At 49.1% G+C, this 26,888-nt stretch overlaps 1 protein-coding gene across 1 annotated transcript; it reads right to left on the bottom strand.

The window, feature by feature from the left end:
* Positions 1–829: 829 nt before the first annotated feature.
* Positions 830–25,732, bottom strand: LOC132584498 (ubiquitin carboxyl-terminal hydrolase CYLD-like). Its single transcript, XM_060256389.1, is given in 15 exon segments — positions 830–1,032; positions 2,451–2,667; positions 4,025–4,143; positions 4,731–4,839; positions 6,273–6,405; positions 8,306–8,369; positions 9,628–9,719; positions 11,022–11,144; positions 12,620–12,764; positions 14,153–14,258; positions 14,260–14,322; positions 18,910–19,268; positions 22,289–22,394; positions 24,213–24,542; positions 25,281–25,732. Coding segments are annotated over 15 exon segments (2,580 nt in total). The 5' UTR covers positions 25,710–25,732; the 3' UTR covers positions 830–847.
* Positions 25,733–26,888: the final 1,156 nt, after the last annotated feature.

Below are 26,888 nucleotides of genomic sequence, written 5' to 3'. Positions count from 1 at the left end.
GGGTGATCCCATGTAGAGCCATTGCAGTAATCTAATCTAGATACAAGCTGGGCATGCACAGCAGTGGCCAGATTTTTTTTTTGCTCAGGAAAGGCTGCCACTGGCTAACCAGTCAAAGCTGGTAAAAGGCACTCTGGGTCTCAGCTTCCAGCACTAGCCCTGGGTCCAATGGCACCACCAGACTACGCACCTGGTGCTTAAAGGCGAGTGCAACCTCAATCAGAACTGGTGATACATTAAATCCCAGGTCATCCCATCAGTAGCACTTCCATCTTGTCAGGATTAAGCTTCAGTTTATTAGCCCATATCTGTTCCAAAACAGCCTCAAGGCACCAGTTCATGGTTCCTACAACCTTCCTGGGATGAGCTGGAAGCATGATATAAGAGCTGGATGCAACCCAGCCCCAATCTCTGGATGACTTTACCAGCAAGCTCATTTAGATGTTCAAGAGCACAGGGGACATGGCTACGGGGCTGAGTGGCACCACCGCAGGTAGGACTGGAACCACCACAGAACGGTGCCTCCCAATCCCAGCCCAGGTAGGTGGTCCAGAAAGGTTGAAAGGCGCCACTTGTCTGCTGCTTTGTTCTATTGCTTCAGCCTACTGGGGACAGTCATGGCTTAGTCAGGGCTGAGAATACGGTTGCTCCCACCAAAAGCAGAAACAGGTTCTGTCTGTGGCTGTTGCCTGCATCAGCCTGCATCTCCAGCGTGTTCCGGCCCGTGCTGTTTCGACTGAAGACCCCCGTTCCTGCTACGCGCCGACAGCGAGGCTCACTCCAGGCTTCCAGCCCCACGGCCTGATGGCTTTGGTTGAAACCCCCTTGCGCTCTTCAGCCAAGGAGCTTATTTGTAGAGGCCGAGGGAAGGGCTGTGGTAGAAGCACATGTAGGCGTCGCAGAGCAGGCGGCGAGCGCAGGGGGCCAAAGATTTGGGGTCCAGGCTCTGCAGCTCCTTAGGGGGCATGTCCAAGTAGTCCGCAACCTCCGAACAGGCCGTGATGCGAGGGATGTTAAAGCCATTGAGGCCCCCTGAAACACAGAGGAATGAGGGGGAGAGGTTAGGAGAAACAGAAGAGAATGAAACTGAAAGGATCTGGGATAGCGAAGTGAAGAGGAAAAAAAGAGGTACACAAGAAGCAACACAGAGGACAGGTGAGGAGGCAAGAGAGAAATGGAGGAGGAAGAAGAAGAAATTGGATTTATATCCCGCCCTCCACTCCGAAAAGTCTCAGAGCGGCTCACAATCTCCTTTCCCTTCCTCCAACAGACACCCTGTGAGGTGGGTGGGGCTGGAGAGGGCTCTCCCAGCAGCTGCCCTTTCAAGGACAACCTCTGCCAGAGCTATGGCTGATCCAAGGCCATGCTAGCAGGTGCAAGTGGAGGAGTGGGAAATCAAACCCGGTTCTCCCAGATAAGAGTCCGCTTACTTAACCACTACACCAAACTGGAAGAAGTTAAAAGATGAACATACAAATAAGATCTTCAGCCCCTAAATCAGGGGTGTTGAATTCATTTGTTATGAGGCCCCGATCTAATATAAATGTGACCTTGTCGGGCTGGGCCATGTTAGGCCGGGCCATGTGTGTACCTATTTAAGATTAGGAAGGACGGTGAGCCTAGGAATAGAAGGATCATATTTCAATCCAGAGGAAGGCAATAGATGTCCCAACAGCTAGAATACATTTCCCCCCCCTTTTGGAATGTATTTCAGGAACGGGGACATTGCTCTGTGATTTTTGCAAATCACAAAACTTTAAGGCTACCCGAAACCGGATATTATTGATCACCGGTACAGCTTTGCTTCGTTAAGTCTCAAGCGGCCAGAGAAGAACATCGTCGGCTGAGCCACACTTTTGGACTGGCTTGATATTGACTTCTCAAGAACAACCTGCTTTTGTGTTGATTATCACACTGTGTTATATCGTATTACTTTGTTGTATTATTTGTAAATAGAATTTCCCTTGTTAGAGTGGGTTTTGCTATTTCACGTATTGTTCTCAATTATACACGTTTTAATACTTTTAAGGGTTGTTAAGTATTTAAGCCTGGTGTTACCCTGGGGCTTTTCTTGTATTAGAAAGGAGAGAAGTTTAGCTCATTACCTCTGCTGTACAATTAAGAGAGCCTAAAGCAAGCTTTCCCTCCCTCCTTCCTCCCCAAGGGAGGAGCTTTAGCCAATAGAGAAAATCAAGGTTTTGCTCTGTAGCTCCTGAACGATTGAGCAAGCCTGGCAAAGCAACCTGTGCTGAAGAAGCAAACAAGAGAGAGGGAGAAGGAAGCAGATGATAGCCAGATGCTCGGGGGCTTGATAGGAGCCCTCCGGGGGCCTAATTCGGCCCCCAGACCACATGTTTGACACCCCTGCCCTAAATAGTTCCTCCCCCTAGGGGTTGCACTTCCTGTTCCTCACAGGAAGAGGCTATGGCCTTCTCCTTGTGGCTGCTTACCTTCCCGGTCAGCCATGCTGTCAAAGAAGAGCCACTGGTGGATACCAGAGCCGTGGCGGGTAAAGGCTACATAGTGGCTGGTCTCGATGCAGAGGACGGCGAAGAGCTGCATGGTCTGGCGGGGGATGACCTCAGGCAGGTGGCCCAAACGGGACAGCTCCTCGGGCAGGTGCAGGGGACGGGGCTGGTGGCAGCGACGGCTACGGTGCTTGTGAACCTGTAAAGGCCAGCCAAGTGCCGCAACATTAAAAGAGGGGAGGATGAAAAAGAAGACGAGAGGAGGCTCAGTGGCAGAGGCTCAGCTCTGTATGAGGACTCAGATTCAACCCCCCAGTGTCTCCGGTTGAAAGGATCACAGAGTAGGTGCTATGAAAGATCGCTACTCATGATGCTAATTCCATATTCAGATAAACTCTGTAATTGTGGCAACAACAAAATCAATTCCGTGGATCATAGGTTTTCTTTTGACTGCCCCAAATTTTCAGATCTAAGAGCTGAATCAATCTCTTCATTATTGAATCATGGCTTTGTCTCGTCAGAAGCGAAGTCATCCTGGTTACTCCAAGGCAGGGCTTTTCTTGTAGCAGGAACTCCTTTGCATATTAGGCCACACACCCCTGGTGTAGCCAATCCTCCAAGAGCTTTCCGGGCTCTTCTTCCAGGGCCTACTGTAAGCTCCAGGAGGATTGGCTACATCAGAGAGATGCGGCCTAATATGCAAAGGAGTTCCTGCCATGGTAAGCTCAAACAACAACAAAAAAAAGCCCTGCTCCGAGGTAAAGCTAAACAAACTATTCTGCGTGCAGCAAAACTTCTGGCAGCTGTTGTAAAGTTACACAACAACTTTTGTAGTAAAATTTAGGATCTCCTTTTGTGTTTGAAGAAGAAGAGCTGGATGTATAGCCTGCCCTTCGCTCAAGAGTCCCAGATCCACAACAGACACCCTAGGAGGCAGGTGGGGTTAAGAGAGCTCTTTGAGAACCTCTCTTTAGAGAACTGTGACTGACCCTAGGTTACCGCAGCTGGCTGCATGTGGAGGAGTGGGGAACAGGTTCTCCAGATCAGAGTCCACCACTCCAAACCACACCACCAAACTAGGGATCAGAAAACAGAAATAGGTAGATGATTTCACTTCAGGATTTTAAAACCACATTTTAAAAATGTTCAACATTTTTTTTTTAAAATCAAATATTTAATGCATATAGCACAGATTACTATCCTGGTCATGGTGACTCCATGGCAGACTAATAGCAGAGGTTTCTTCTGAGTGTTTGGGGTTGACCTTTCTGTACACAGTCACCAACGTTCCCTCTAAGAGGGAATGCAGAGTCTTGTGAGCAAAAATTCTACTTTGTGAGCGACTGGCATTAAAGCTGTGAGCTGCTGCATAAATTAATGTGCTCTGGGGCCATCCTTCCTGAGCTACGACGAAAATGTGTGAGCTGGAGGCTAAAAATCTGTGAACTAGCTCACGCTAATTCAGCTTAGAGAAGACACCGGTAGTCACATGACTGGGGCCCTTCCTCAATGCAGGAGGGGTCTAACTCACTGAGGAAGCCACCCAAGCAACATACCTGCTGGCTGCACGTCCTGCAGAACTGTTTGATGTGTCTGAAGCCAAAGCTTTGATCCCCGTAACAATCCAGACACTCCATCACAGCCAGCCCTTGACAGATACAACACTCCCGAGGTGCTGCAAATGGATCAGTCAGACACATTCTGGTCAGTCGAAGAAACAAGGGTATCAGTAACCAAAGACACCTAATTCGTTTAGAGCAGTAACACGGAAGCAGTCTTGCTGCACTCCATCCAAAGATAAAAAAGGTAAAGGTAGTCCCCTGTGCGAGCACCAGTCATTTCCGACTCTTGGGTGACATTGTTTTTTCACGTTTTCACGGCAGACTTTTTACGGGGTGGTTTGCCATTGCCTTCCCCAGTCATCTACGCTCCCCCCCCCCCAGCAAGCTGGGTACTCATTTTACCGACCTCGGAAGGATGGAAGGCTGAGTCAACCTGAGCCGGCTACCTGAACCCAGCTTCCACTGGGATCGAACTCAGGTCGTGAGCAGACTGCAGTACTGCAGCTTTACCACTCTGCGCCATGGAGCTCTTCCATCCAAAGATACCATTCTGAAAAAACCTAACTCTACACCTTGGAGAGAGAAGCTTGGCTGTGCACAGGACTGATTGCCCAGCACCAGTGTCCTCACCATGAAACCTGCCCTCTTTCCCCACAAATCCCCAGAAGGCTTTTGTACCGCCTTCAATCTCTTTCCTTACTGTCTTCCAGAAGGTCAGTGAGGTCAAGTTCCAGGCTAGGCTGGATGGTGCGGAAGGCCTTGAAATTCTTTCCGTTCCGGGGCATCTGTAGGATAAGACAGGAGGGGGCCTGCCAGGGAGCAAAGAGGGGAGAAAGAATAGGTGATTGTCTGTCGATGGACAACTTTGTGGCACTCATGCACTGCTCCTACTGAGTTGTCACAGAAACCACGGAGTCAGATCTAGCAGCTCCATTCTGTTAACACTGTTGCTTCCAGTGTCATAAGAAGCTTACCAAACCCCATGGACTACAGGATAGAGCAAGTGAAGATACTGCAGGTTGTGGGCAAAATGATGGTCCTACCCAGGGCTTTTTTTGCAGCAGGAACTCTTTTGCATATTATTCCACACCCTCCTGATGTAGCCAATTCTCCTGGAGCTTACAGTAGGCCCTGTAAGCTCAGTTGACTCACTGTTTATTATAACAGTCATAGACCAGGTAAAAAACACAAATCTATCAGTAATAAAAAGTACAAATCTGTCAAAGGTATACTACTAAAATACATGTCCATATAATACAATAGCATTAAAATGTAGATACAAGTTTAGTACACAGCAGTAGTTATTTGTAATAGCTCCACAAAGTCTACAGCAAAGGAGAACGCTCCTATGATTTAAAACTATTCTTCTGTTTGATGACTTGGGCGCAAAACCTAGCTGTCACTCTAGTGATTACTGGTATTTCATCAACCAGCAGTTTCCCCAGAGATATCTTTTCTGTTAGCACCTTATACTGTTCCAAAATAGGGAGAATTGTCTTGTCCCTAACTTCCTTATAGAGGGGACAACGAATAAGAATATGTTCCAGTGTTTTCACCTCACCAATGGGGCATGTACAGATTCTTTCACTGTATGGGGCCCTGTAAGCTCTTGGACAATAGAGCCCCGTGGCACAGAGTGGTAAAGCTGCAGTACTGCAGTTGGAGCCCTCTGCTCATGACCTGAGTTCGATCCCAGCGGAAACTGGTTCAGGTAGCCGGCTCCAGGTAGACTCAGCCTTCCATCCTTCTGAGGTCGGTAAAATGAGTACCCAGCTTGCTGGGGGGAAGTATAATGACCGGGGAAGGCAATGGCAAACCACCCCGTAAAAAGTCTGCTGTGAAAACGTTGTGAATGCAACGTCACCCCAGTGTCGAAAACGACTGGTGCTTGCACAGGGGACTACCTTTACCTTTAAGCTCTTGAACATATGAAGCTGCCTTCTACTGAATCAGACCCTGGGTCCATCAAAGTCAGCATTGTCTGGCAGCGGCTCTCCAGGGTCTCAAGCTGAGGTTTTTCATGCCTATTTGACCCTTTTTAGTTGGAGATGCCGGGGATTGAACCTGGGACCTTCTGCTTACCAAGCAGATCCTCTACCACTGAGCCACCGTCCCTCCCTGAAGCTGTCCCAAACAGCTTGGAGAACTGGTTACATCAGGGGTGCGTGGCCTAATATGCAAAGGAGATCCTACTACAAAAAAAAAGCCCTGATCCTACCGTCCTTCTGGATTTGGATCTCACCTCCGTGAACTTGAGGTCTGCGGTGACGAGGGACCCTTCCAGGAGCTGCTGAACAGTGGGCACGCCCTGGGTCAGGTGCTCCTCGGTGAAGATCTGGTAGAAAATGCAGCCGTGGGGGTCCTTCCCAGCCGAGCTTGGTTGGAACGGAAGGGGAGAGAAGAGGATGAGAAGGGGAGATGCTAACATGAATGGGGGCTGTGGGGAATGAAAGGGATGAAGAATATAAAGGAGATAAAAGCAGACAAGAGTTACAGCCAACGGGAGCCACCATTCCCAGCCTTCCCTATGTAGGCTAAGATCACCTCTGCCCACATAAACGTTTTGGAATATAAGCCACTGCCCAATGAACAAGATACTGAGTAGAAATATGCCCGGTTAAGAGACTGTGTGTAATTCTGCACTAAAAGCAAACTCTGCTAGGTTTTGTTACATGCTGGTGGGGATACAGGGGTCTGCCTTACAGTGGCTTTCCTCTTTCCTTTAAGGTTGGGGACAAAGGGTGGCGATTGGGGAAATGATGTCTCAGAGACACCCACTTATTTGTGGGGTGCCCCAGGGGGAACTTCTTTCCACAATGCTGTTTAATATCTATATGGGCCCCCTTGCCCAGATGGCCAGGAGGTATGGGCTGGGTTGCCATAAGTATGCGGATGACACCCAGCTGTATCTATTGATGGGTAGCCAGTCCGCCTGCGCCCTGGAGAATTTGGACCTGGCGCTGCAAGCTGTGGTATCATGGCTCAGGTTGAGTCGGCTAAAGCTGAATCCAACGAAGTCGGAAGTTATCTATCTAAGTCGCAGCGGCCCGGGAAGGGCAATTCCTCTACCAGCCTTCGATGGAGCGCCACTGATGCCAGCGTCGAAGGTTAAGAGCTTGGGAGTGCTCTTGGAGTCCTCCTTAACTATGGAGGCCCAAGTAGCAGCCACTGCCAGAGCTGCTTTTTTTCATCTTCGGTGAACACGGCAGTTGGTCCCCTACCTTGAGCGCAGCGACTTAGCAATGGTGATCCATGCCTTGGTCACCTCAAGAATTGATTACTGCAATGCTCTCTACATGGGGCTGCCCTTGACTCAGACTCAGAAGCTGCAGCCAGGCTACTAATGGGGCTTCCTTGTCAGGAGCACATTCAGCCTGTGCTGAGAGCACTGCACTAGCTGCCTGTTGCGAACCGAATCCGTTTCAAGGTCCTGGTGTTAACCTTCAAAGCCCTATATGGCCTAGGACCTACCTATCTGTGGGACCACCTTGCCCCACATGTTCCCCAGAGAGCCCTGCGATCAAGTTCTCAAAATATTCTGGCTGTCCCTGGGCTAAAGGAGGCTAGGCTCAACTCCACCAGAGCAAGAGCCTTCTTGGTTGCGGCCCCAATACTTCTTTGGAACACCCTTCCAGAAGCCATCAGGGCCCTGCGGGATTTATCGCAGTTCCGCAGGGCCTGCAAGACTGAACTGTTTTGGATGGCATATAACATCTAATGGGAGAGGGCTGCCACCACATCTGGATCCATAGCGCTTTGATTACTAACTGCCCAGGATCTGTGCGTGTGAGAAAGAAAATATTATATGCTCTGCCTGAAGTAGCACCATTGTTATTTATTTGATTGTTTTAATATTGTTTTGTTTACTGTCGGTTTTATGCTGTTAGCCGCCTTGAGTCTGTATGGAATGGGCGGGATATAAATATAATGCAAATAAATAAAAATAAAATAAATTTAATATATCCTTGTAAGTAACCCTGAAACACTTGTATCATTTCTTTGGGAATTTCTAAGAACCTATGGAGCCAGGTACACCTGGCCAGGATCCATAAAAGGTGTGGGAAACATTGATGTCCTGTTTTTGGTGATTCTAAAAGCACATTGCTAGCAAGGTGTCGTAAAAGTAACTTTTGAGGAAAATGGGGCAGGAATTGGAGGGCACAGCCAACATTATACCCTCACAATAATCTTGTGAGGTAAATTAGACTGAGAGAAAACAACAGGCCCAACATCGCCCAACAAACATTTTTCCCTTCCAGCTTCAGAGTCACTTACCGAATCTGGAAGAGCGGGTCCATTTTCAGGACTCGGAACAACAGGGTGAGAAATTCTTCTGGGTCTGTGTGAGAAAGAAACAAGGACGTGGCACCAGAGGAGGGAAGGGCCGGCCTGGTCCTCACCAATGCCTCTCATTCAAACACACCAGCCACCCCACCCCACTCTTGCCACATCCTAGCTCCTCATTTCCTTGACCACTCTATCATCGGCACAGGCTCTTACAACTCAGTTGCTACAGCCCACTCACAAAGTCATATCCCTTATTAATTAATGCCATTTGTATTTTGCTGATAGGGTTGCCATCTCCAGGTAGTGAAATTCCTGGAGATTTGTGGACAAAGTTTGGGGAATGAGAGGGGGTTCTATGGGGATGTGATTCCATACACCCTGCCCTCAGAAACTGCCATTGTTTCCCCAGGGGAAGTGATCTCTGTGGTCTAGAGAGCAGTCAGAATCTCAGGAGAATGCTAGGCCCTGCCTGGAGTTTGGCAGCCCTGCTCGGACACATGAAGCTGCCTTATATGGAATCAAACCATCAGTCCATTAAAGCCAGTACTGTCTACTCAGACTGGCAGCAGCTCTCCAGGGTCTCAGGCCGTGGTCTTTCACATCACCGGCTGCCTGGTCCTTTTAACTGCAAATTCCAGGGATTGAACTGGAACTTTCCGCTTGCCAAGCAGATGTGAACCACAGCCCCACCCTGACGACTTGCTAGTAAACCAATACAGCTTTCAAAATATCTATTTATGCTTTTTTATTACCCTACCCTTCCTTCCAAGTTGCTCAGGCTGGTGAACATTATACCCTCACAATAATCTCATGAGGTAAACTAGGCTGAGAGAAAACAACAGGCCCGACGTCTCCCAAGGAGCTTCAGGGCTAAATGGGGATCCCTGCCTGACTCTGTAAATACCACTTCAAACTAGCTGCTACAGGAATAATATATATATTTTTAAAACAACAATACAAATTCGGCACAACTTGGTTTGTTTTCTCCCAACGAGAGCTGAATTCAGGCATGATGCAGGGACCTCATTGGCTCCTACGCCGCATCTGGTAACTCCATCAGTAGCAGTTGGGATATTATCATCATCATTAAAATTTATGAATCGCCTCATCTTGGCTAATGCTTCGTATCTCAAGTGCTGAAATGTCAGAAATACTTCAGACTTTAATCCTTTTGCTGGAGAAGTGCACAGTGACAGTTGAACAAATTTGACCTTCCCTTCCTCTTATTTCTTCTTCTTTTCTACAGCTGCCCAAACTGCACCCTCTCGCACTATCTCTCTCTCACGTGCACACACACACTTTCCACCAACCTTTCTCTTCACTGGTGAAGCCTGAAGAATGCCCAGCAGTTTCCAGAACTTTCCGCAGAGCCATGACTTTGGTGGCACAGACATAGCCATTCCTACCCAGAGAGGAGGGGAGGAAAACCAACAACTGCATCACCTCCAGATTTACCTTTGGATTTTTTTGGGGGGGGTGGGGGGTGGGGGGAGAAGAACAGTTCTGGGGTGCTTTCACACAGACTAAATGATGCATTTTCAACCCACTTTGCAACTGGACTTTACTGTATGAAATTGGAAGATCCACTTTCAAAGAGCCACTGAAGTGGACTGAAACTACATTATTCAGTATACATGAAAACACCTCAGCGGCCTCAGAAGGAAAGTAACCATCATGTACAGCTCATAGCTTATCATATAAGTTAAACAAGTATTTTTTCCTATTAGTTAAACAAAGTTAGAGCAGTTCCTCAGTGGAACAGGCTTCCTCGGGAGGTGGCGGGCTCTCCTTCCTTGGAGGTTTTTAAACAGAGGCTAGATGGCCGTCTGACAGCAATGCTGACCTTGTGAATCTAGGGGGAGGGGTTTGTCAATTTCTTGCATTGTGCAGGGGGCTGGACTTGGTGACCCTGGAGGTCCCGTCCAACTTTATGATTTTATGAATTAGTACATGCAAATTTGCTCATTTCACATCCACAAACTCACAGTATTCTGAAGTAAAAATTCTGGAGCAACACGGCAGAAAAATGACATTAGAGGTTATCTTTTATCACTTGGGATCCTACATTCAAACTGGTTCCTGTACTCACCTGATGCCCGTCAGTGCTGTGGTTTAGCACGGGGTGGCCAACTTGCTTAACATAAGAACAACATAGAATAAATGTCAGATGTTTGAGAGCCTTCAGACATGGACATCAGAAGTTTGAGAGGAGGGAGGGAGGGAGGGAGGGAGGGAGGGAGGGAAGGAAGGAAGGAAGGAAGGAAGGAAGGAAGGAAGGAAGGAAGGAAGGAAGGAAGGAAGGAAGGAAGGAAGGAAGGAAGGAAGGAAGGAAGGAAGGAAGGAAGGAAGGAAGGAAGGAAGGAAGGAAGGAAGGAAGGAAGGAAGGAAGGAAGATGGGGAAGAGGGAGGTGGAAAGAAAGCAACTTTAACTTTAAATGCATTCTCCAAGCTGCTGGCTGGCTTGGCGAAGTGATTTAAAGAGACAAATGCCTTCTCCAAGCCGGCTGATGGGGCAGTGGGGGCTTCAAGAGCCACACAATATGTGTGAAAGAGCCACATGTGGCTCCCGAGCTGCAGTTCGGCCACCCCTGGTTTAGCACAATAGTTCAGTACACATCAAAGTTCCAGGGCTATATTTTGCTCCCGGAAGAAAACAAGGGATGTTCTATTAATGGCACCGGATGTGAAAATTCGACAAGCTCACTTGCGCAAAGGGTTGACTATCTCTGTCCTCAGCAGGTCCCGTATCTCAGTGTAAGACTCCCCGTCGTTCTTGTCTGCTGGACGGAGCAGCATCGAATCCAGGACCGAGGAGAAAGTGAACATACTGGCAGCAAAAGAGAGAGACGAATATTGAGACATGAACCGCCCTGAGCCCGGTTTCGGGAAGGGCAGCCAAAAATTCAAACAAACAAAGGAATCTGTATCCAGTTTTGAATGAAGAGAAGCATTGGTTGGGTGCAGGGAATTTATTTATTTACCTTCAATTTATATCCCACCCATTCCAAAAACAGACTCAGGGCGGCTAACAGTCATAATAAAACCAACAATCTCAATTACATTATTAAAATGATAAAAACATAAACAATTTACAATTTCAGACAAAATATTGGTGCTATACAGAATCTTAAAACATAGGCAGATCAGATTGTTTTAGATCTTCTGTTTATCTGTTGGTGGTCCTTCTGGTGGAATTGCTCAGCAGCATAGAAGCGGCAGCCTTCTCCCACTAGTTACTATAGGCCTGTTTTAAAAGTTCGGTTTTACAAGCTCTGCAGAATTGGGAGAGATTCCGCAGGGCTCTTATGGCCTCAGGGAGAGCATTCCACAGCATTGGTGCTGCTGCTGAGAAGGCCCTGGCCAGTGTAGAGCCTAGTCTGGCCTCCCTTGGTCTGGGGATGGACAACAAATTTTGAGTTCCCAAAAGCAGAGCACTCTGGCAAACATATGGGGAAAGGCAGTCTCGTAGATAGACAGGTCCTTGGCCATATAGGGCTCTAAAGGTCAATACAAGCACTTTGAAACAGACTCGGTACACAAAAGGCAGCCAGTGCAGCTCTTTCAACACTGGTTGAATGTGCTCCCATCGAGGGAGCCCCATTAAGAAGAAGAAGAAGATATTGGATTTCTATCCCGCCCTCCACTCCGAAGAGTCTCAGAGCGGCTCACAATCTCCTTTACCTTCCTCCCCCACAACAGACACCCTGTGAGGTGGGTGGGGCTGGAGAGGGCTCTCACAGCAGCTGCCCTTTCAAGGACAACCTCTGCCAGAGCTATGGCTGACCCAAGGCCATTTCAGCAGGTGCAAGTGGAGGAGTGGGGAATCAAACCCGGTTCTCCCAGATAAGAGTCTGCACACTTAACCACTACACCAAACTGGCTCTCCGTGCCAACCGTGCCGCAGCGTTCTGCACTAGCCGCAGTCTCCGAGTCAGAGTCAAGGGCAGCCCCACGTAGAGGGCATTACAGTAGTCTAGACTTATGGGAGAAGACTGAGCTCTAACTGCAGAAGCACATTTTCTGTGGCCAATTTTGATGAGCAACAAGCTGTGGATACCTACGGGACTTTGAAGAAGGTCGGGTTAAATAGGACAAGCCTTCTGGATCCATGTGGGGAAAGCTGCTAATCAAAGGCTCTGTCACTGTTAGCATGCTGGACTTCACAAGAGTCTACAATACCTACCAGGCACTCTAAAAGACACACCTAGTATAGGAACCTGCACCCGTATAGCTTGTAACCAAGCAAAGTTCCTGAATTCAGGAATTCCAGTGGTTGCCTGTTCCGCCACAGCTTGCACCCACCAGAAAAGCGTAGCGTCCAGATAACAGGAATTGCAGTGTCCCTGGATGCCTTTCTTCCATCCCAAGAGTTGCTCTAGACCGCGATCGCCCAATGGCAGTGGCGGAGTGTCCTCTTCCACTTTTGCACTGGCATACACACGGAAATCTGGTGGGAGAAGAGTGTAATGATATTCGTGCAAAAGGTTTGAGCTCTCCTAGATCCAAATCCAGGGGAAACCATTTTCACTGTCCCATCTAATCCCATCATTTGCCCAGAGTCTGCAGGGAATAGATACAACAGATCCAGTGCCCACTGTTCTATTCAAGGCGCTCAGGATAAGCACGCATCGCTCCCATTTTGTCATTATAACATCCTTGCAAGGAAAACCATACTAAGCAGCATGAAGATCTGGACATGTTTCCCACTTCCTAGTCCCACACTCTATCCTCTAGACCAGAGGTGGCCAAACTTGCACAATGTAAGAGCCACACAGAATAAATGTCAGATGTTTGAGAGCCTCAAGACATGAACATCAGATGTTTGAGAGCAGCAAGACAGGAATATCTGATGTTTGAGAGCAGGGAGAGAGGGAGGGAGGGAAGGAAGGAAGGAAGGAAGGAAGGAAGGAAGGAAGGAAGGAAGGAAGGAAGGAAGGAAGGAAGGAAGGAAGGAAGGAAGGAAGGAAGGAAGGAAGGGAGGGAGGGAAGAAGGAAGGGGAAGGGAGGGAGGGAGGGAAGGAAGGAAGGAAGGGGAAGGGAGGAAGGAAGGGAGGAAGGAAGGGAGGGAGGGAGGGAGGGAGGAAGGAAGGAAGGAAGGAAGGAAGGAAGGAAGGAAGGAAGGAAGGAAGGAAGGAAGGAAGGGAGGAAGGGAGGGAAGAAGGAAGGGGAAGGGAGGGAGGGAAGGAAGGAAGGAAGGAAGGAAGGAAGGAAGGAAGGAAGGAAGGAAGGGAGGAAGGAAGGGAGGGAGGGAGGGAGGAAGGGAGGGAGGAAGGGAGGAAGGAAGGGAGGGAGGGAGGGAGGGAGGGAGGGAGGAAGGAAGGAAGGAAGGAAGGAAGGAAGGAAGGAAGGAAGGAAGGAAGGAAGGAAGGAAGGAAGGAAGGAAGGAAGGAAGGAAGGAAGGAAGGAAGGAAGGAAGGAAGGAAGGAAGGAAGGAAAGCAAACTTTAACTTTAAGTGCATTTTCCAACCTGGCCAATGGGGCAGTGGAGGCTTCAAGAGCCACACAATATGTATGCAAGAGCTACATGTGGTTCCTGAGCCACAGTTTGGCCACCCCTGCCCTAGACCATAGTGGCTCTTATTTAAACATTCCAGCCTCAAAAGCTGCTAAGTCAAGCTCCTCGTGCTACAGGCAAGAATCCTCCCTTAATGGATGGGGTATTATCTCTTGGCATCCCATCTTCTCTGTCCAGCTGGACATGGCTCAAGGATAAATCCCACTTTCTGGATAACAGTGATGCTTCCGGGAGTCTCCCATCACACAGTTTGAGAATCGCTGACCAAACAAACCGAAAAGGTTTCAAACTCTCATTGCCCTCCCAAGTGTGTGCCATACCTAAGGAATTGCATCGCAAAACGGGATTCTCCAGATTCTGCTCCGTGCCGAAACGAGAGTCGGGCCGACAGCGACGCAACTTGACAAAGAGGGCCTTGTTGGGGGGGGCAACAGAAGTAGCGGATCCCTCTGTACTGTCCGTCTGTGCAGCCTGAAGACAGCGGCTCCTCCTGAGAAGCAGACAAAGCAGACGCAAGAATGTAAGAAGAGCCAGAGCTTTTTTTTTGTAGCAGGAACTCCTTTGCATATTAGGCCACACCTCCCTGATGTAGCCAATCCTCCAAGAGCATACAGGGCTCTACTGTAAGCTCTTGGAGGATTGGCTACATCAGGGGGTGTGGCCCAATATGTAAAGGAGTTCCTGCTGCAAAAAAAAGCCCTGATCGGACCAATGTTCCATCTATAGTCCAGCATCCTGCCTCACACAGCGGCCAACCAGTTCCTCTGGACAGCCAACAACAGGGCAGAGAGGCCAAGACCTTCCCTTGACATTGCCTCCTGGCTCTGGGATTCAGAGGATTAGTGCCTCTGAACATGGAGGTTCCCCCTCAGTCACCAGGGCTAGTAGCCACTGATAGACTTATCCTCCATGAGTCTATCTAGTCCCTCTTTAAATCCCTCCCTAATCCCTCTTTAAAGCTGCTTATTCCTGTGGCCATCACTACATCCTCTGCCGCAAATTCCACATTTAAGAACATAAGAGAAGCCATGTTGGATCAGGCCAATGGCCCACCCAGTCCAGCACTCTGTGTCACATAAGAACATAAGAGAAGCCATGTTGGATCAGGCCAACGGCCCACCCAGTCCAACACTCTGTGTCACATAAGAACATAAGAGAAGCCATGTTGGATCAGGCCAATGGCCCCTCCAGTCCCACACTCTGTGTCACATAAGAACATAAGAGAAGCCATGTTGGATCAGGCCAATGCCCCATCCAGTCCAACACTCTGTGTCACATAAGAACATAAGAGAAGCCATGTTGGATCAGGCCAAAGGCCCCTCCAGTCCAACACTCTGTGTCAAATAAGAACATAAGAGAAGCCATGTTGGATCAGGCCAAAGGCCCCTCCAGTCCAACACTCTGTGTCACATAAGAACATAAGAGAAGCCATGTTGGATCAGGCCAAAGGCCCACCCAGTCCAACACTCTGTGTCACATAAGAACATAAGAGAAGCCATGTTGGATCAGGCCAAAGGCCCCTCCAGTCCAACACTCTGTGTCACATAAGAACATAAGAGAAGCCATGTTGGATCAGGCCAAAGGCCCACCCAGTCCAACACTCTGTGTCACATAAGAACATAAGAGAAGCCATGTTGGATCAGGCCAATCGCCCACCCAGTCCAACACTCTGTGTCACATAAGAACATAAGAGAAGCCATGTTGGATCAGGCCAATGGCCCACCCAGTCCAACACTCTGTGTCACATAAGAACATAAGAGAAGCCATGTTGGATCAGGCCAATGGCCCACCCAGTCCAACACTCTGTGTCACATAAGAACATAAGAGAAGCCATGTTGGATCAGGCCAATGGCCCACCCAGTCCAACACTCTGTGTCACATAAGAACATAAGAGAAGCCATGTTGGATCAGGCCAATGGCCCACCCAGTCCAACACTCTGTGTCACATAAGAGAAGCCATGTTGGATCAGGCCAATGGCCCACCCAGTCCAACACTCTGTGTCACATAAGAGAAGCCATGTTGGATCAGGCCAATGGCCCACCCAGTCCAGCACTCTGTGTCACATAAGAGAAGCCATGTTGGATCAGGCCAATGGCCCACCCAGTCCAACACTCTGTGTCACATAAGAACATAAGAGAAGCCATGTTGGATCAGGCCAATGGCCCACCCAGTCCAACACTCTGTGTCACATAAGAACATAAGAGAAGCCATGTTGGATCAGGCCAATGGCCCACCCAGTCCAACACTCTGTGTCACATAAGAACATAAGAGAAGCCATGTTGGATCAGGCCAATGGCCCACCCAGTCCAGCACTCTGTGTCACATAAGAGAAGCCATGTTGGATCAGGCCAATGGCCCACCCAGTCCAACACTCTGTGTCACATAAGAACATAAGAGAAGCCATGTTGGATCAGGCCAATGGCCCACCCAGTCCAACACTCTGTGTCACATAAGAACATAAGAGAAGCCATGTTGGATCAGGCCAATGGCCCATCCAGTCCAACACTCTGAGTCACATAAGAACATAAAAGAGAAGCCACATTGGATCAGGCCAATGGCAAACCCAGTCCAACAGTCTGTGTCACATAAGAACATAAGAGAAGCCACGTTGGATCAGGCCAATGGCCCCTCCAGTCCAACACTCTGTGTCACATAAGAACATAAGAGAAGCCACGTTGGACCAGGCCCAACACTTCGTGTCACACAATGGCCAGAAAACCCAGGTGCCATCAGGAGTCCATCAGTGGGGCCAGGACACTAGAAGTCCTCACACTGTTGCCCCTACCAAGCACAAAGAATACAGAGAATCACTTGCCCTAGACAGAGCGTTCCCACAATACAGTATGGCTAATAGCCACTGATGGACCTCTGCTCCAGATGTTTATCCAATCCCCTCTTGAAGCTGGCTATGCTTGTAGCCACCACCACAACTGCTGCAGTGAATTCCAGGTGTAAATCACCTTTTTATCCATTCTAACCCAACTGCTCAGCAATTTCATGGAGTGCCCACGAGTTCTTGTATTGTGAGAAAGGGAGAAAAGTTCTTCTTTCTTTGCCTTCTCCATCCCATGCATCATCTTGTAAACCTCTATCATGTCACCCCTCAGTCGACGTTTCTGCAAGCTAAAGAGCCCCAAGTGTTTTAACCTTTCTTCATTTTCATTACTCTCTGTGTAAAGTAGTCTTTCCTTTTGCACGTCCTGACCCTACCGCCCATCCGCTTCACAGGATGATGCCCTTGAGACCAGCATTTTGAAAGGGGGAGAAACATTTTCTCTTTGTCGACATTCTCCACCCCATGTATAATTTTATAAACCTCTATCATGTCCCCCACCTCCCTTTTAGTCATCTCTTTTCTAAACTGAAAAGTCCCGGACTCTATAGCCTTTCCTCATGGGGAAGCTACAACCTCTTGTGTCCTTGCATCACACTCATCCCACATTTTCAGTCACAGCCCCGATTTTCAAAAACACGCAACATTTCTGAGGGCAGAATTGCATATGCTTGTTTTTCATTCGATGACTGCAGCAAGAGATGTCTTGCTCGTTTGTGAGTGGGCTGCGGTTTGGCTCTTCTCCTGCTGATGTTTCGTTTGCTGTAAATATATTTTGATAAGGCCAGTTATACTTTTTGTGTGAGCGTGGTGCTGCAGGAGAATCTTGAGAGTCCCTTGGACTGCAAGAAGATCCAATCAGTCAGTCCTAAGGGAAATCAACCCAGACTGTTCCCTGGAAGGTCAGATGCTGAAGCTGAAGCTCAAATACTTTGGCTAGCCAATGAGAAGGGAGCACTCCCTGGAGAAGACTCTTGAGAGTCCCTTGGACTGCAAGAAGATCCAATCAGTCAGTCCTAAGTGAAATCAACCCAGACTGTTCCCTGGAAGGTCAGATGCTGAAGCTGAAGCTGAAATACTTTGGCCACCCAATGAGAAGGGAGCACTCCCTGGAGAAGACTCTTGAGAGTCCCTTGGACTGCAAGAAGATCCAATCAGTCAGTCCTAAGTGAAATCAACCCAGACTGTTCCCTGGAAGGTCAGATGCTGAAGCTGAAGCTCAAATACTTTGGCCCCCAAATGAGAAGGGAGCACTCCCTGGAGAAGATCTTGATGCTGGGAAGACAGAAGGCAAAAGAAGAAGGGGATGGCAAAAGATGAGATGGCTGGACAGCGTTACTGATGTAACAACACGAATTTGAGCAGACTTTGGAGGATGGTGGAAGACAGGAGGGCCCGGCGTGATTTTGCCCATGGGGTCGCAAAGAGTCAGACTCGACTGTGTGACTGAACAACAACAACAACAACTTTATTGGCGTTAGCTTTCAGAAGCACAATTGAGACTAATTTAGACACGGAAGCGTTATTTTGTGTCTCTGCCACCCTTATCTGTGTTTCACTTGGGCTGCTTACAGATCTTAAAGGAGCAGTCAGAACGCTCAGGTCACCTCCACAACAAAAAAAAACTTCAGGGAATGCATTTTCTGGAGGCATGAAATAATTTAAAAAAAAAAAAAAGTCAAGTCTTGCCCTGACCTGGATAAGCCCAGGCAAGCCGCATCTCATCAGATCTCAGAAGCTAAGCAGGGCTTAGATGGGATGACCTTGGATGGGAGACGTCCTTGGAATACCAGCAGTCGGGAAGTCAGGGGCAGGCTTCATTCAGTCACCTCTCTGAATATCCAAGCCCCCAGTAAGGATCAGACACCGGGGGTCACCATGACTTCCCGGTGCGCACACACACTCACACAGGCACACTCACACACACACACACAAACAAACACAAAAATACCCAAAAAAGTCTTTTGAGTTCTGACCAGTGTTCCTTCTAAGCTGAGTTAGTGTGAGTCAGCTCACAGTTTTTTAGCCTCTGGCTCACACATCTTTTTGTCTTCGCTCAGGGAAAATGGCCCCAGAGCAAACTCATTGATGCAGCAGTTCACAAATCAAACATCAATCCCTCACACGAGTAGGATTTTTACTCACACGACTCCACAGCTTTGACGGAACGTTGCTTCTGACAACGCGAGTTAAGCATCAAGGCAAGGAAGGCCTGCTCAGCCCTGCCGCCTCATTGCACTTACCAGCTCCAGACCAGCAATTGTTTCATCCATGTCAGGCAGATCCCCGATCCAGCGGATCACCCCGTAGATCGGGGGATCGTTCACCTCCACCATGGAGTTGATCTCCAGGAGATAGTGGCTGTATTGTTCACCCTCTTCCTCCTCATCTTCTTCGCCTGCCTCCTGTTCTTCCTTGTTCCCCGCACCGTTCCCGCCTTTGCGCTTCTCCAAGGCAAGGGAAGGGAACAGCGATTCCTTGGGGGAACACCCCTCCATCTTTGGGGGATACCGGATGGACGAGGGGGAGGGGTAATCGAAGGAGGCCAAGGTGGGTGGGGAGGAACTGCTGTCCAACCCCTCAGGGCTTCTGTCCGGCTGTTCTGTAGAAGGGGGAAAGATAATTCAATAAACTTACTGCCGTGTTTTCATTTTGTTCTTTCCTCCAAAAAACATAGGGTGGCACACGGGACTCTGTTTGTTCCGTTTCCCCCCTCTCACATCAACCTAGCGGAGAGAGCCAGTTTGGTGGAGGTTATGAGTGTGGACTCTAATCTGGAGAACGGGGTCTCATTCCCCACTCCTCCACCATGCTGCCAGCTGGGTGACCTTGGGTAGGTCACAGTTCTCTCAGAGGTCTCTCACCCCCTCCTACCGCACAAGGTGCCTGTTGTGGGCAGGGCCGGCTCACCCACTAAGCAAACTAGGCAGTTGCCTAGGGCGCCGGGAGGGGGGGCGCCGAATTGTGCTCTCCCCTCCCAGTACCCAAGACGAATGCCTAAATTTGCCTCTCTGCCACCCCCTCCCTACCCTTCCGCCACGCTCCGCCCCCCCCCCCCCCCCCACAATCAGAGGAGCACGCCGCGACGAGGATCGGCCCTACTGGCTTCGAGGAGGCCGGTATCTGAGCGTTCTTTGAAGAGGGAGCTTGGGTAGGCTTCGAATCCCCCTCATTTCTGGTTCCGGAAAGGAGGGGGGAGAAGCCTTCTCTAGCGCTCTCTTCAATGAACGCTCAGGTGCCGGCCGCCTCAAAGCCGGTAGCGCCAATCCTCATTGCGGCGTGCTCCTCTGATTGACCGTGGAGGGGCACGACGGAGTGCGGCGCTGCAGAGGGAGGGCGGGAGGGGTTCATGGGCAGGGAGCCTGCCTGAAGTGCCATGCCCCCTAGGGCTGGCACTGGTTGTGGGGAGAGGAATCTAAGGAGATTGCAAGTCACTTCGAGCCTCCAGATAAAGGTGGGGTATAAATCCAATCTCTTCTTCTTCTCCTGAAATAGGCTGAGAGCCAGTGACTGGACAAGGGCACCCAGTGAGATCTAATATTGTACTGAGATGATGATGATGATGAAGAAGACGATGAAGAAGAATTGCAGATTTATACCCCGCCCTTCTCCCTGAATCAGAGTTTCAGAGCGGATTACAATTTCCTTTATCTTCTCCCCACACAACAGACACCCTGTGAGGTGGGTGGGGCTGAAGTGGGCTCTCACAGCAGCTGCCCTTTCAAGGACAACCTCTGCCAGAGCTATGGGTGACACAAGGCCATTCCAGCAGCTGCAAGTGGAGGAGTGAAGAATCAAACCCGGTTCTCCCAGATAAGAGTTCACACACTTAACCACTACACCAAACTGGCTCTTGGAGTAGAATTTGGATCTCTCTGATGTCAATCTAACACCCTTTCCATTAAACCATACCAGCCCTATCTATGTGAATCAATTCTCAGAAGTATCTAGTTTGGCAGTGAGCAGCCTTATTTATGAGTTGTTTTTTTTTTAAAGGCCAGTTTGTAGTCCTCAGGACTGATTCTCTGTGTGGGCAACACCAGGGCTTTTTTGTTATTGCAGGAACTCCTTTGCATATTAGACCACGCCCCCTGATGTAGTCAACCCTCCAAGAGCTCACAGGGCCTTTAGTACAGGGCCTACTGTAAGCTCCAGGAGGATTGGCTACGTCAGGGGGGGCGTGGCCTGATATGCAAAGGAGTTCCTGCTACAAAAAAGGCCCTGGCGTCACCCAATCCAACCTCCTAGGCTAAGAACGGCGGGGTGGGATCTCCAGTGGTCAGAAGGGTTAGAGGCCCCAGAGCTTTGTCACGAGTAGCAGAAGCGGGAAAGAGAAACCAAATATGCAAACCCTGAGCTGGAGATTTTAAACTTGTCAATCCGGGGCCCACTCGGAATCTTACTGTATTCTTCGGGAGGGGTGGAATTCTAGCAGCAGCTCCTTTGGATATTAGGCCACGCCCCCCCCCGATGTAGCCAATCCTCCAAGAGCTTACAAGGCTCTTTTTTTCTAAGTTCTTGAAGGATTGGCTACATCAGGAGGGCGTGGCCTAATATGCAAAGGAGCTCCCGCTAGAATCCCACCCCTGTTGTTCGGGACTCACTTGCAGACTCACTCTATGCCACGTTTCCCACTACGACCACCACCTTTGCGAGAGAATCCCACTTCGCTGAGTCCTTGCCAAGTTTAGTTTTTATTTTTCGTTTTTGAAGGAAACGGGTGGTCTTGCTAAGAAACAAGCTGCGTTTGAAGGCCATTCTGCACACTGCAGCAGAGATAAATGTGAACTGGGCCCTGAGTCCTCAAGTACCTCTTTCTACCATCTCGGCCTGTTCCTTCACCTTGCCTTGTGACTCACCTCCGAAAGAGTCTTCAGCCCCCCCCGGTTCCTGACCCACGCTTTGAGAACTGCTGGTTGATGCACCTTAGAAGATTAATCTGCAGCCTAGCTAGAAACAACCCTACCAAGGCCTTATTATGCGCTGGACAGCTTCTCTGTAAGAACAGAAGAGCCGCACTGGATCAGACCAACGGTCCAGTGAGTCCAGCATCCTGCCTCACGCAGCAGCCAGCCAGTTCCTCTTGGGAGAGGCTAACAACAGAGCATAGAGGCCGAGGCTCTCTACTGATGTTGTCTCCTGGCTCTGGGATTCATAACGCCGCAAAATTGCAATGTTGCCGACTCCTGCAGAATAACAATCATGACAATTACAATGTCCAGGAGCACTGAGTGCAGTGATGGGACAGTGCAGAAGCCTGCATTGTGCGACACTGCAACGATACTTCTGGGTGTCACACGGTGCTCTAGGAATGACCCTAATGTCTATAGTTTTTACCATAGAGATTTGGGGACTTCCTAGAGTGTCAGACAATGCCACGACATCACTTCCAGCGTTAAACACAGAGCTGCCAATTATGCAATGCCTGTCTCCTCACCCTAATTTACGCTCACTGCTTCACTGAGCAGCAGTGGGGGCTTGCATGCCAGGGTGGGACGCTGCCCACCATAGCAGTGAAGCAAAAAAAGCCCCCACAACAGCGTATTCTTATACACAATGCAAACTCCACAACAGCATATTCTCATACACACCACAAACCCAGTCAGATACTATGGGACTTACCTTTTTGTACTTTAGAAATTGGCAGGAGAATCCCATACTCTGGCGCTGGGATATGGCAGAGCTTGCGTTCTTTGAAATAACCATCCCAGGAGCCGACTGGTTTATCCTAGGGATAAGTTTTAAGTGTGTCAATAGTTGCTTTTCGGGCGAGGAGGTGGTAATAACTTTGCATTCAAATAGAAAGGGATGCGGTTGTCAAGCTAAGACACTGAGGCCATAGACCAAAATCCTCCCTGGTGGTCAGGTGACACCAGAGAACCAATCCCACGCCATTACCTGTTAGAGAATGCCAAGATCCAACCACCACCCTCTCCCTCAGTCACTAATTCATCTCTGAATGGAAGCTAGCAGGCTCACTTTCAGTGCCTCCAAAGTGTTCCTCTGCCCACATATAGATTCCCTTATTGCTAGTTTCTGATGCTTAACCAGTTGGAAAATTAGATCTCTGCAAAGAATTTAGCAAAGAGAAAGGCTGTCCTCAATTATTTCAGTTTTTTTTAAAAATAAAATAAAATAAAAAGCTACATCAAAATATGTTTCAAGCCCTCCTTGTTTGACAGCCTCTGCTTCGTCCTTGAAAGACGTTTCTGGCGGGTGAGTGGGAAAAAAAATACCTTGTCCCTTGGCCCACGTGGTACATTTTGTAGCCCTAAGATATATAAGTTAATAAGGCAATTGGTGCATGTTCAGATATGACGACTATGATTGTTCTGCATCTAAAAAACCTCCCTCCCTTTGGACGATTTAACAGACAAATTACATTTTACTACTCTCTAGGCTTCCCAATCCCCAGGTTTCAGTGGGGGAGTCCCCGGTTTTACAGGATTCCCCCCGCCCCCAGCCAGCTGGCCAGCGGGGGAAGCTCCTCCCCCACAGCCACCCTGTACCTCTAGATCTCGGGCAGGACCTGCAAACAGGTCCGGTTTTAAAATGTGTGTATGCCTTTAAATTGGAGCGGGAAGCACTTCATGGGGAATGGTTAGCAACAGCAGACCTCCTGACCTCGTTGTGGAGGCACCAGAGACTCCTGCTTTGTTCTTCTGCTTCAGACCAACATGGCTGCCCACTTGCACCAGAGACAGTTAAGCATGTGTGTGAGTGAGAGAGAGAAAACGGGGGGGGGGGGGGGGTGAGGGAACTCTATTATTCCTATGGAGACTTATTCTCATAGGAAATAATGGAGAATTGATTCACGGGTATCTGGGGCTCTGGGGGGGGCTGTTTTTTTAGGTTAAGGCACCAGATTTCCAGCATAGCATCCAGTACCTCTCCCCAAAATACCCCCCAAGTTTCTAAAAGATTGGACCAGGGGGTCCCATTCTATGAGCCCCAAAAGGAGGTGCCCCTATCCTTCATTATTTCCTATGGAGGGAAGAGATTTAAAAGATGTGTGGTCCCTTTAAATGTGATGGCCAGAACTCCCTTGAAGTTCAATTATGCTTGTCACACCCTTGCTCCTGGCTCCGCCCCCAATGTCTCCTGGCTCCACCCCCAAAGTCTCCAGATATTTCTTGAATTGGACTTGGCAACCCTATATCTAACACAGATAGATAGAAGATGACGATATTGGATTTATACCCCACCCTTCACTCTGAATCTCAGCCTCTCAGAGTGGCTCTGGCTCACAATCTCTTCCCCCACAACAGACACCCTATGAGGTGGGTGGGGCTGAGAGAGGTCTCACAGAAGCTGCCCTTTCAAGGACAACTCCCAAGAGCTATGGCTGACCCAAGGCCATTCCAGCAGGTGCAAGTGGAGGAGTGGGGAATCAAACCGGGTTCTCCCAGATAAGTGTCCGCATGCTTAACTACTACACCACACTGGCTCTTCTTCTAGAGACCTGTGAAATGGGTTTCTTCAACCTGATCTCCCCTTCAGGGAGGCACTGAGCATAAGACGAAGGAGGAAATTGGATGCCTCTTACCAGGTGTATCCCCACGAACACCCCAGTCTCCATTTTCTTGGGCAGGTAGTTGCAGTACACCACAGTGCCCGTTGGGTTGCTGTCTTCCATCTTGAAGGAAACACGGTCCCCAACCTCCAGCCCGGGAGACGACAAGGGATCTCCAGATGTCAGCTGGATCCTTGTGCATTCCCTGGCAGTGCCTCTGGAAGGAGCTGGAGAGATGCCCTTCACCGAGTCATCTGGCTCAATGCGGTTGACAGGTACGAAGACCCCGCAGTTCTCTTGACAAGAGAAGAACTTCTGACCTTTGAAGGAGCCATCGGTGAAACCTTTCCCAGCTGCGGAACCCTTGGGGGGGGAACAGAAAAAAGGGGGTGCAAAGGTCAGGGGGAGTGGTTAGTCCATTAAATCTAAGCTTTTGGGCACTGATGCATTCTGTGGCAGGGATTTTCTAAGGTTAGATATGCATTGTTTAAGCGGGGGTCCCTAACATTTTTGACCCTGTGGACACCTTTAGGATTCTGAGACAGGTGGTGGACAATGCTCTGTAAGCTGTCGAGTCTTGTGAGCAAAAATTCAACTTTGTGAGTTAAAAAGGTCAAGGTCCCCTGTGCAAGCACCAGTCGTTTCCGACTCTGGGGTGACGCCACATCACGACATTTTCACGGCAGACTTTTTACGGGGCGGTTTGCCCTTGCCTTCCCCAGTCATCTACACTTTCTCCCCAGCAAGCTGGGTACTCATTTGACCGACCTCGGAAGGAGGGAAGGCTGAGTCAACCTTGAGTCGGCTACCTGAACCCAGCTTCCACCAGGATCAAACTCAGGTCATGAGCAGAGAGTTTGGACTGCAATACTGCAGCTTTACCACTCTGTGCCACGGGGCTATCTACTTTTTGAGTTGACAGCAAAAGGATGTGCGTCAAACTTTTAACATATCAAGGACTAGAAACTTGAGTGTTTTTTTAAGACAAAGAAATTGTTTCACCCCGAAAGTCCTGCTGAATCTTAGGAACTTTGTTGCAAACAACCAAACGGTTAACAGATTGGAGACGCTATAACCTCCCCATCTGAGCCATTAACTTACCACCAGCTCTACCCCAAAGATGATGCTCGTATCCCGCTTGTTCTTCTCTATGGGCCCCCGGTATCGGACAATGCCTTGAACTTTTTGCCCAGAGGCAGAAGTGATCTGGACCCGCACTGGGTCTCCTTTCTGGAGGGAGCTCAGCCTCCGCATCAGCCGCTCTTGACTGAAAAGTCCCAGGCGTTCTTCTCCATTGGTCACAGCTTCCAAGAGCCCAGCGTGGGTTCCGGTCAGTTCCCGAACAGCGGAAAAAGAGACTCGGACCACTTTTTCCATGTCCAAGACCTTGGCCCAGAAATGCCCCTCTGAGGAGGCCCTGGAGGTATCTTCTTGACGCAGGAGGCTGCCTTTAGAGACCTTCACCTCCCCGCCTGACTTGGCTTCTCCCGAGAAGCTTTTCACAGCTATGAAGAGCCGACGAGGCTTCATTGCCAGTGGAAGGAGGTGGTCAAGGCGGAAGAACTGACTCACAGGAAGTGATAGAAAGAAAAGTCACTGTTGACCTGAGAAAGACTGAACCCGCTCATGGCCAGAGCAGAAAAGACTGGAGACTGTAAAGGGGAAAAAGACAAATTAAAGTACAGCTTTCTCTTCTCCCAACTATGAAATATAGCAGTTTGTGCTAGAGGCAGAGGGATGTGAGTTCGAATGTCCCACTGGTCACGAAGCTCATTTGGGCCAGACAAAAAAAAAAAAAAAAGAGGGGGGGAGAGACTCAGCCCCCAAAAATTGAGTTAAGCACTATGAAGGTTAAGCAAAATCTATTGGGGTGGCCAAACGTGCTTAATGTAAGAGCCACACAGAATAAATGTCAGATGTTTGAGAGCTGCAAGGAAGGCAGGCAGGCAGGCAAATAAAGCCCCCACCCCTTCCCCCCCACCCTGTTAGCCAGCTTGGAGAAGGCATTTGTCTCTAAATCCCATCTCCAAGCCAAGCGAGCTGATGTGGGGGGCTTGGAGAATGCATTTTAAAGTTCCTTTCTTTCCACCTCTCCTTCCTCCCCATTCTTTCCACTTTCTCGTGTTCATATCTTGTGGCTCTCAAACATCTGATGTTTAGTCTATGTGGCTCTTACATTAGGTCCGACCACCCCTGTGTTATATGTTATTTTGTGTTTGGTTTTTTCTCCCTCAACCTTGTCTTTAAGTTTGAATGCTTGTCTCCCATTTCATTGTATCTGAAGAAGCGTGTGTGTGTACACACAAAAGCTTCTACCTTGAATAAAACTTTTGTTGGCCTTCAAGGTGCTACAGGACTGTAAACTTTATTTTGTTGCTTCAGGCCAGGGATGGCCAAACTGCACAGAATAAATGTCAGATGTTTGAGAGCTGCAAGACATTTTTGAGAGTAGGAAGGCAGGCAGGGTGGAGGGAGAGAGAGGTGGAAAGAAAGCAACTTTAACTTTAATTGCCATCTCCAAGCCACTGGTTGGCTTGGCAAAGTGATTCAAAGAGGCAAATGCCTTCTCCAGTCCAGCTGACTGGGCAGAGGGGCTTCAAGAGCCACACAACATGTGTGAAAGAGCCACAGTTGGCCACCACTGCTTCAGATCAACGGGGCTACCCACCTGGGTCCATGCCCCAGTCTGATTCAACTTTCCCCCCCACC

This window comes from Heteronotia binoei, chromosome 15, assembly GCF_032191835.1.
Source record: "Heteronotia binoei isolate CCM8104 ecotype False Entrance Well chromosome 15, APGP_CSIRO_Hbin_v1, whole genome shotgun sequence".
NCBI classification, from domain to species: Eukaryota; Metazoa; Chordata; class Lepidosauria; order Squamata; family Gekkonidae; genus Heteronotia; species Heteronotia binoei.
This window is presented reverse-complemented; position numbering and strand designations above follow the sequence as displayed.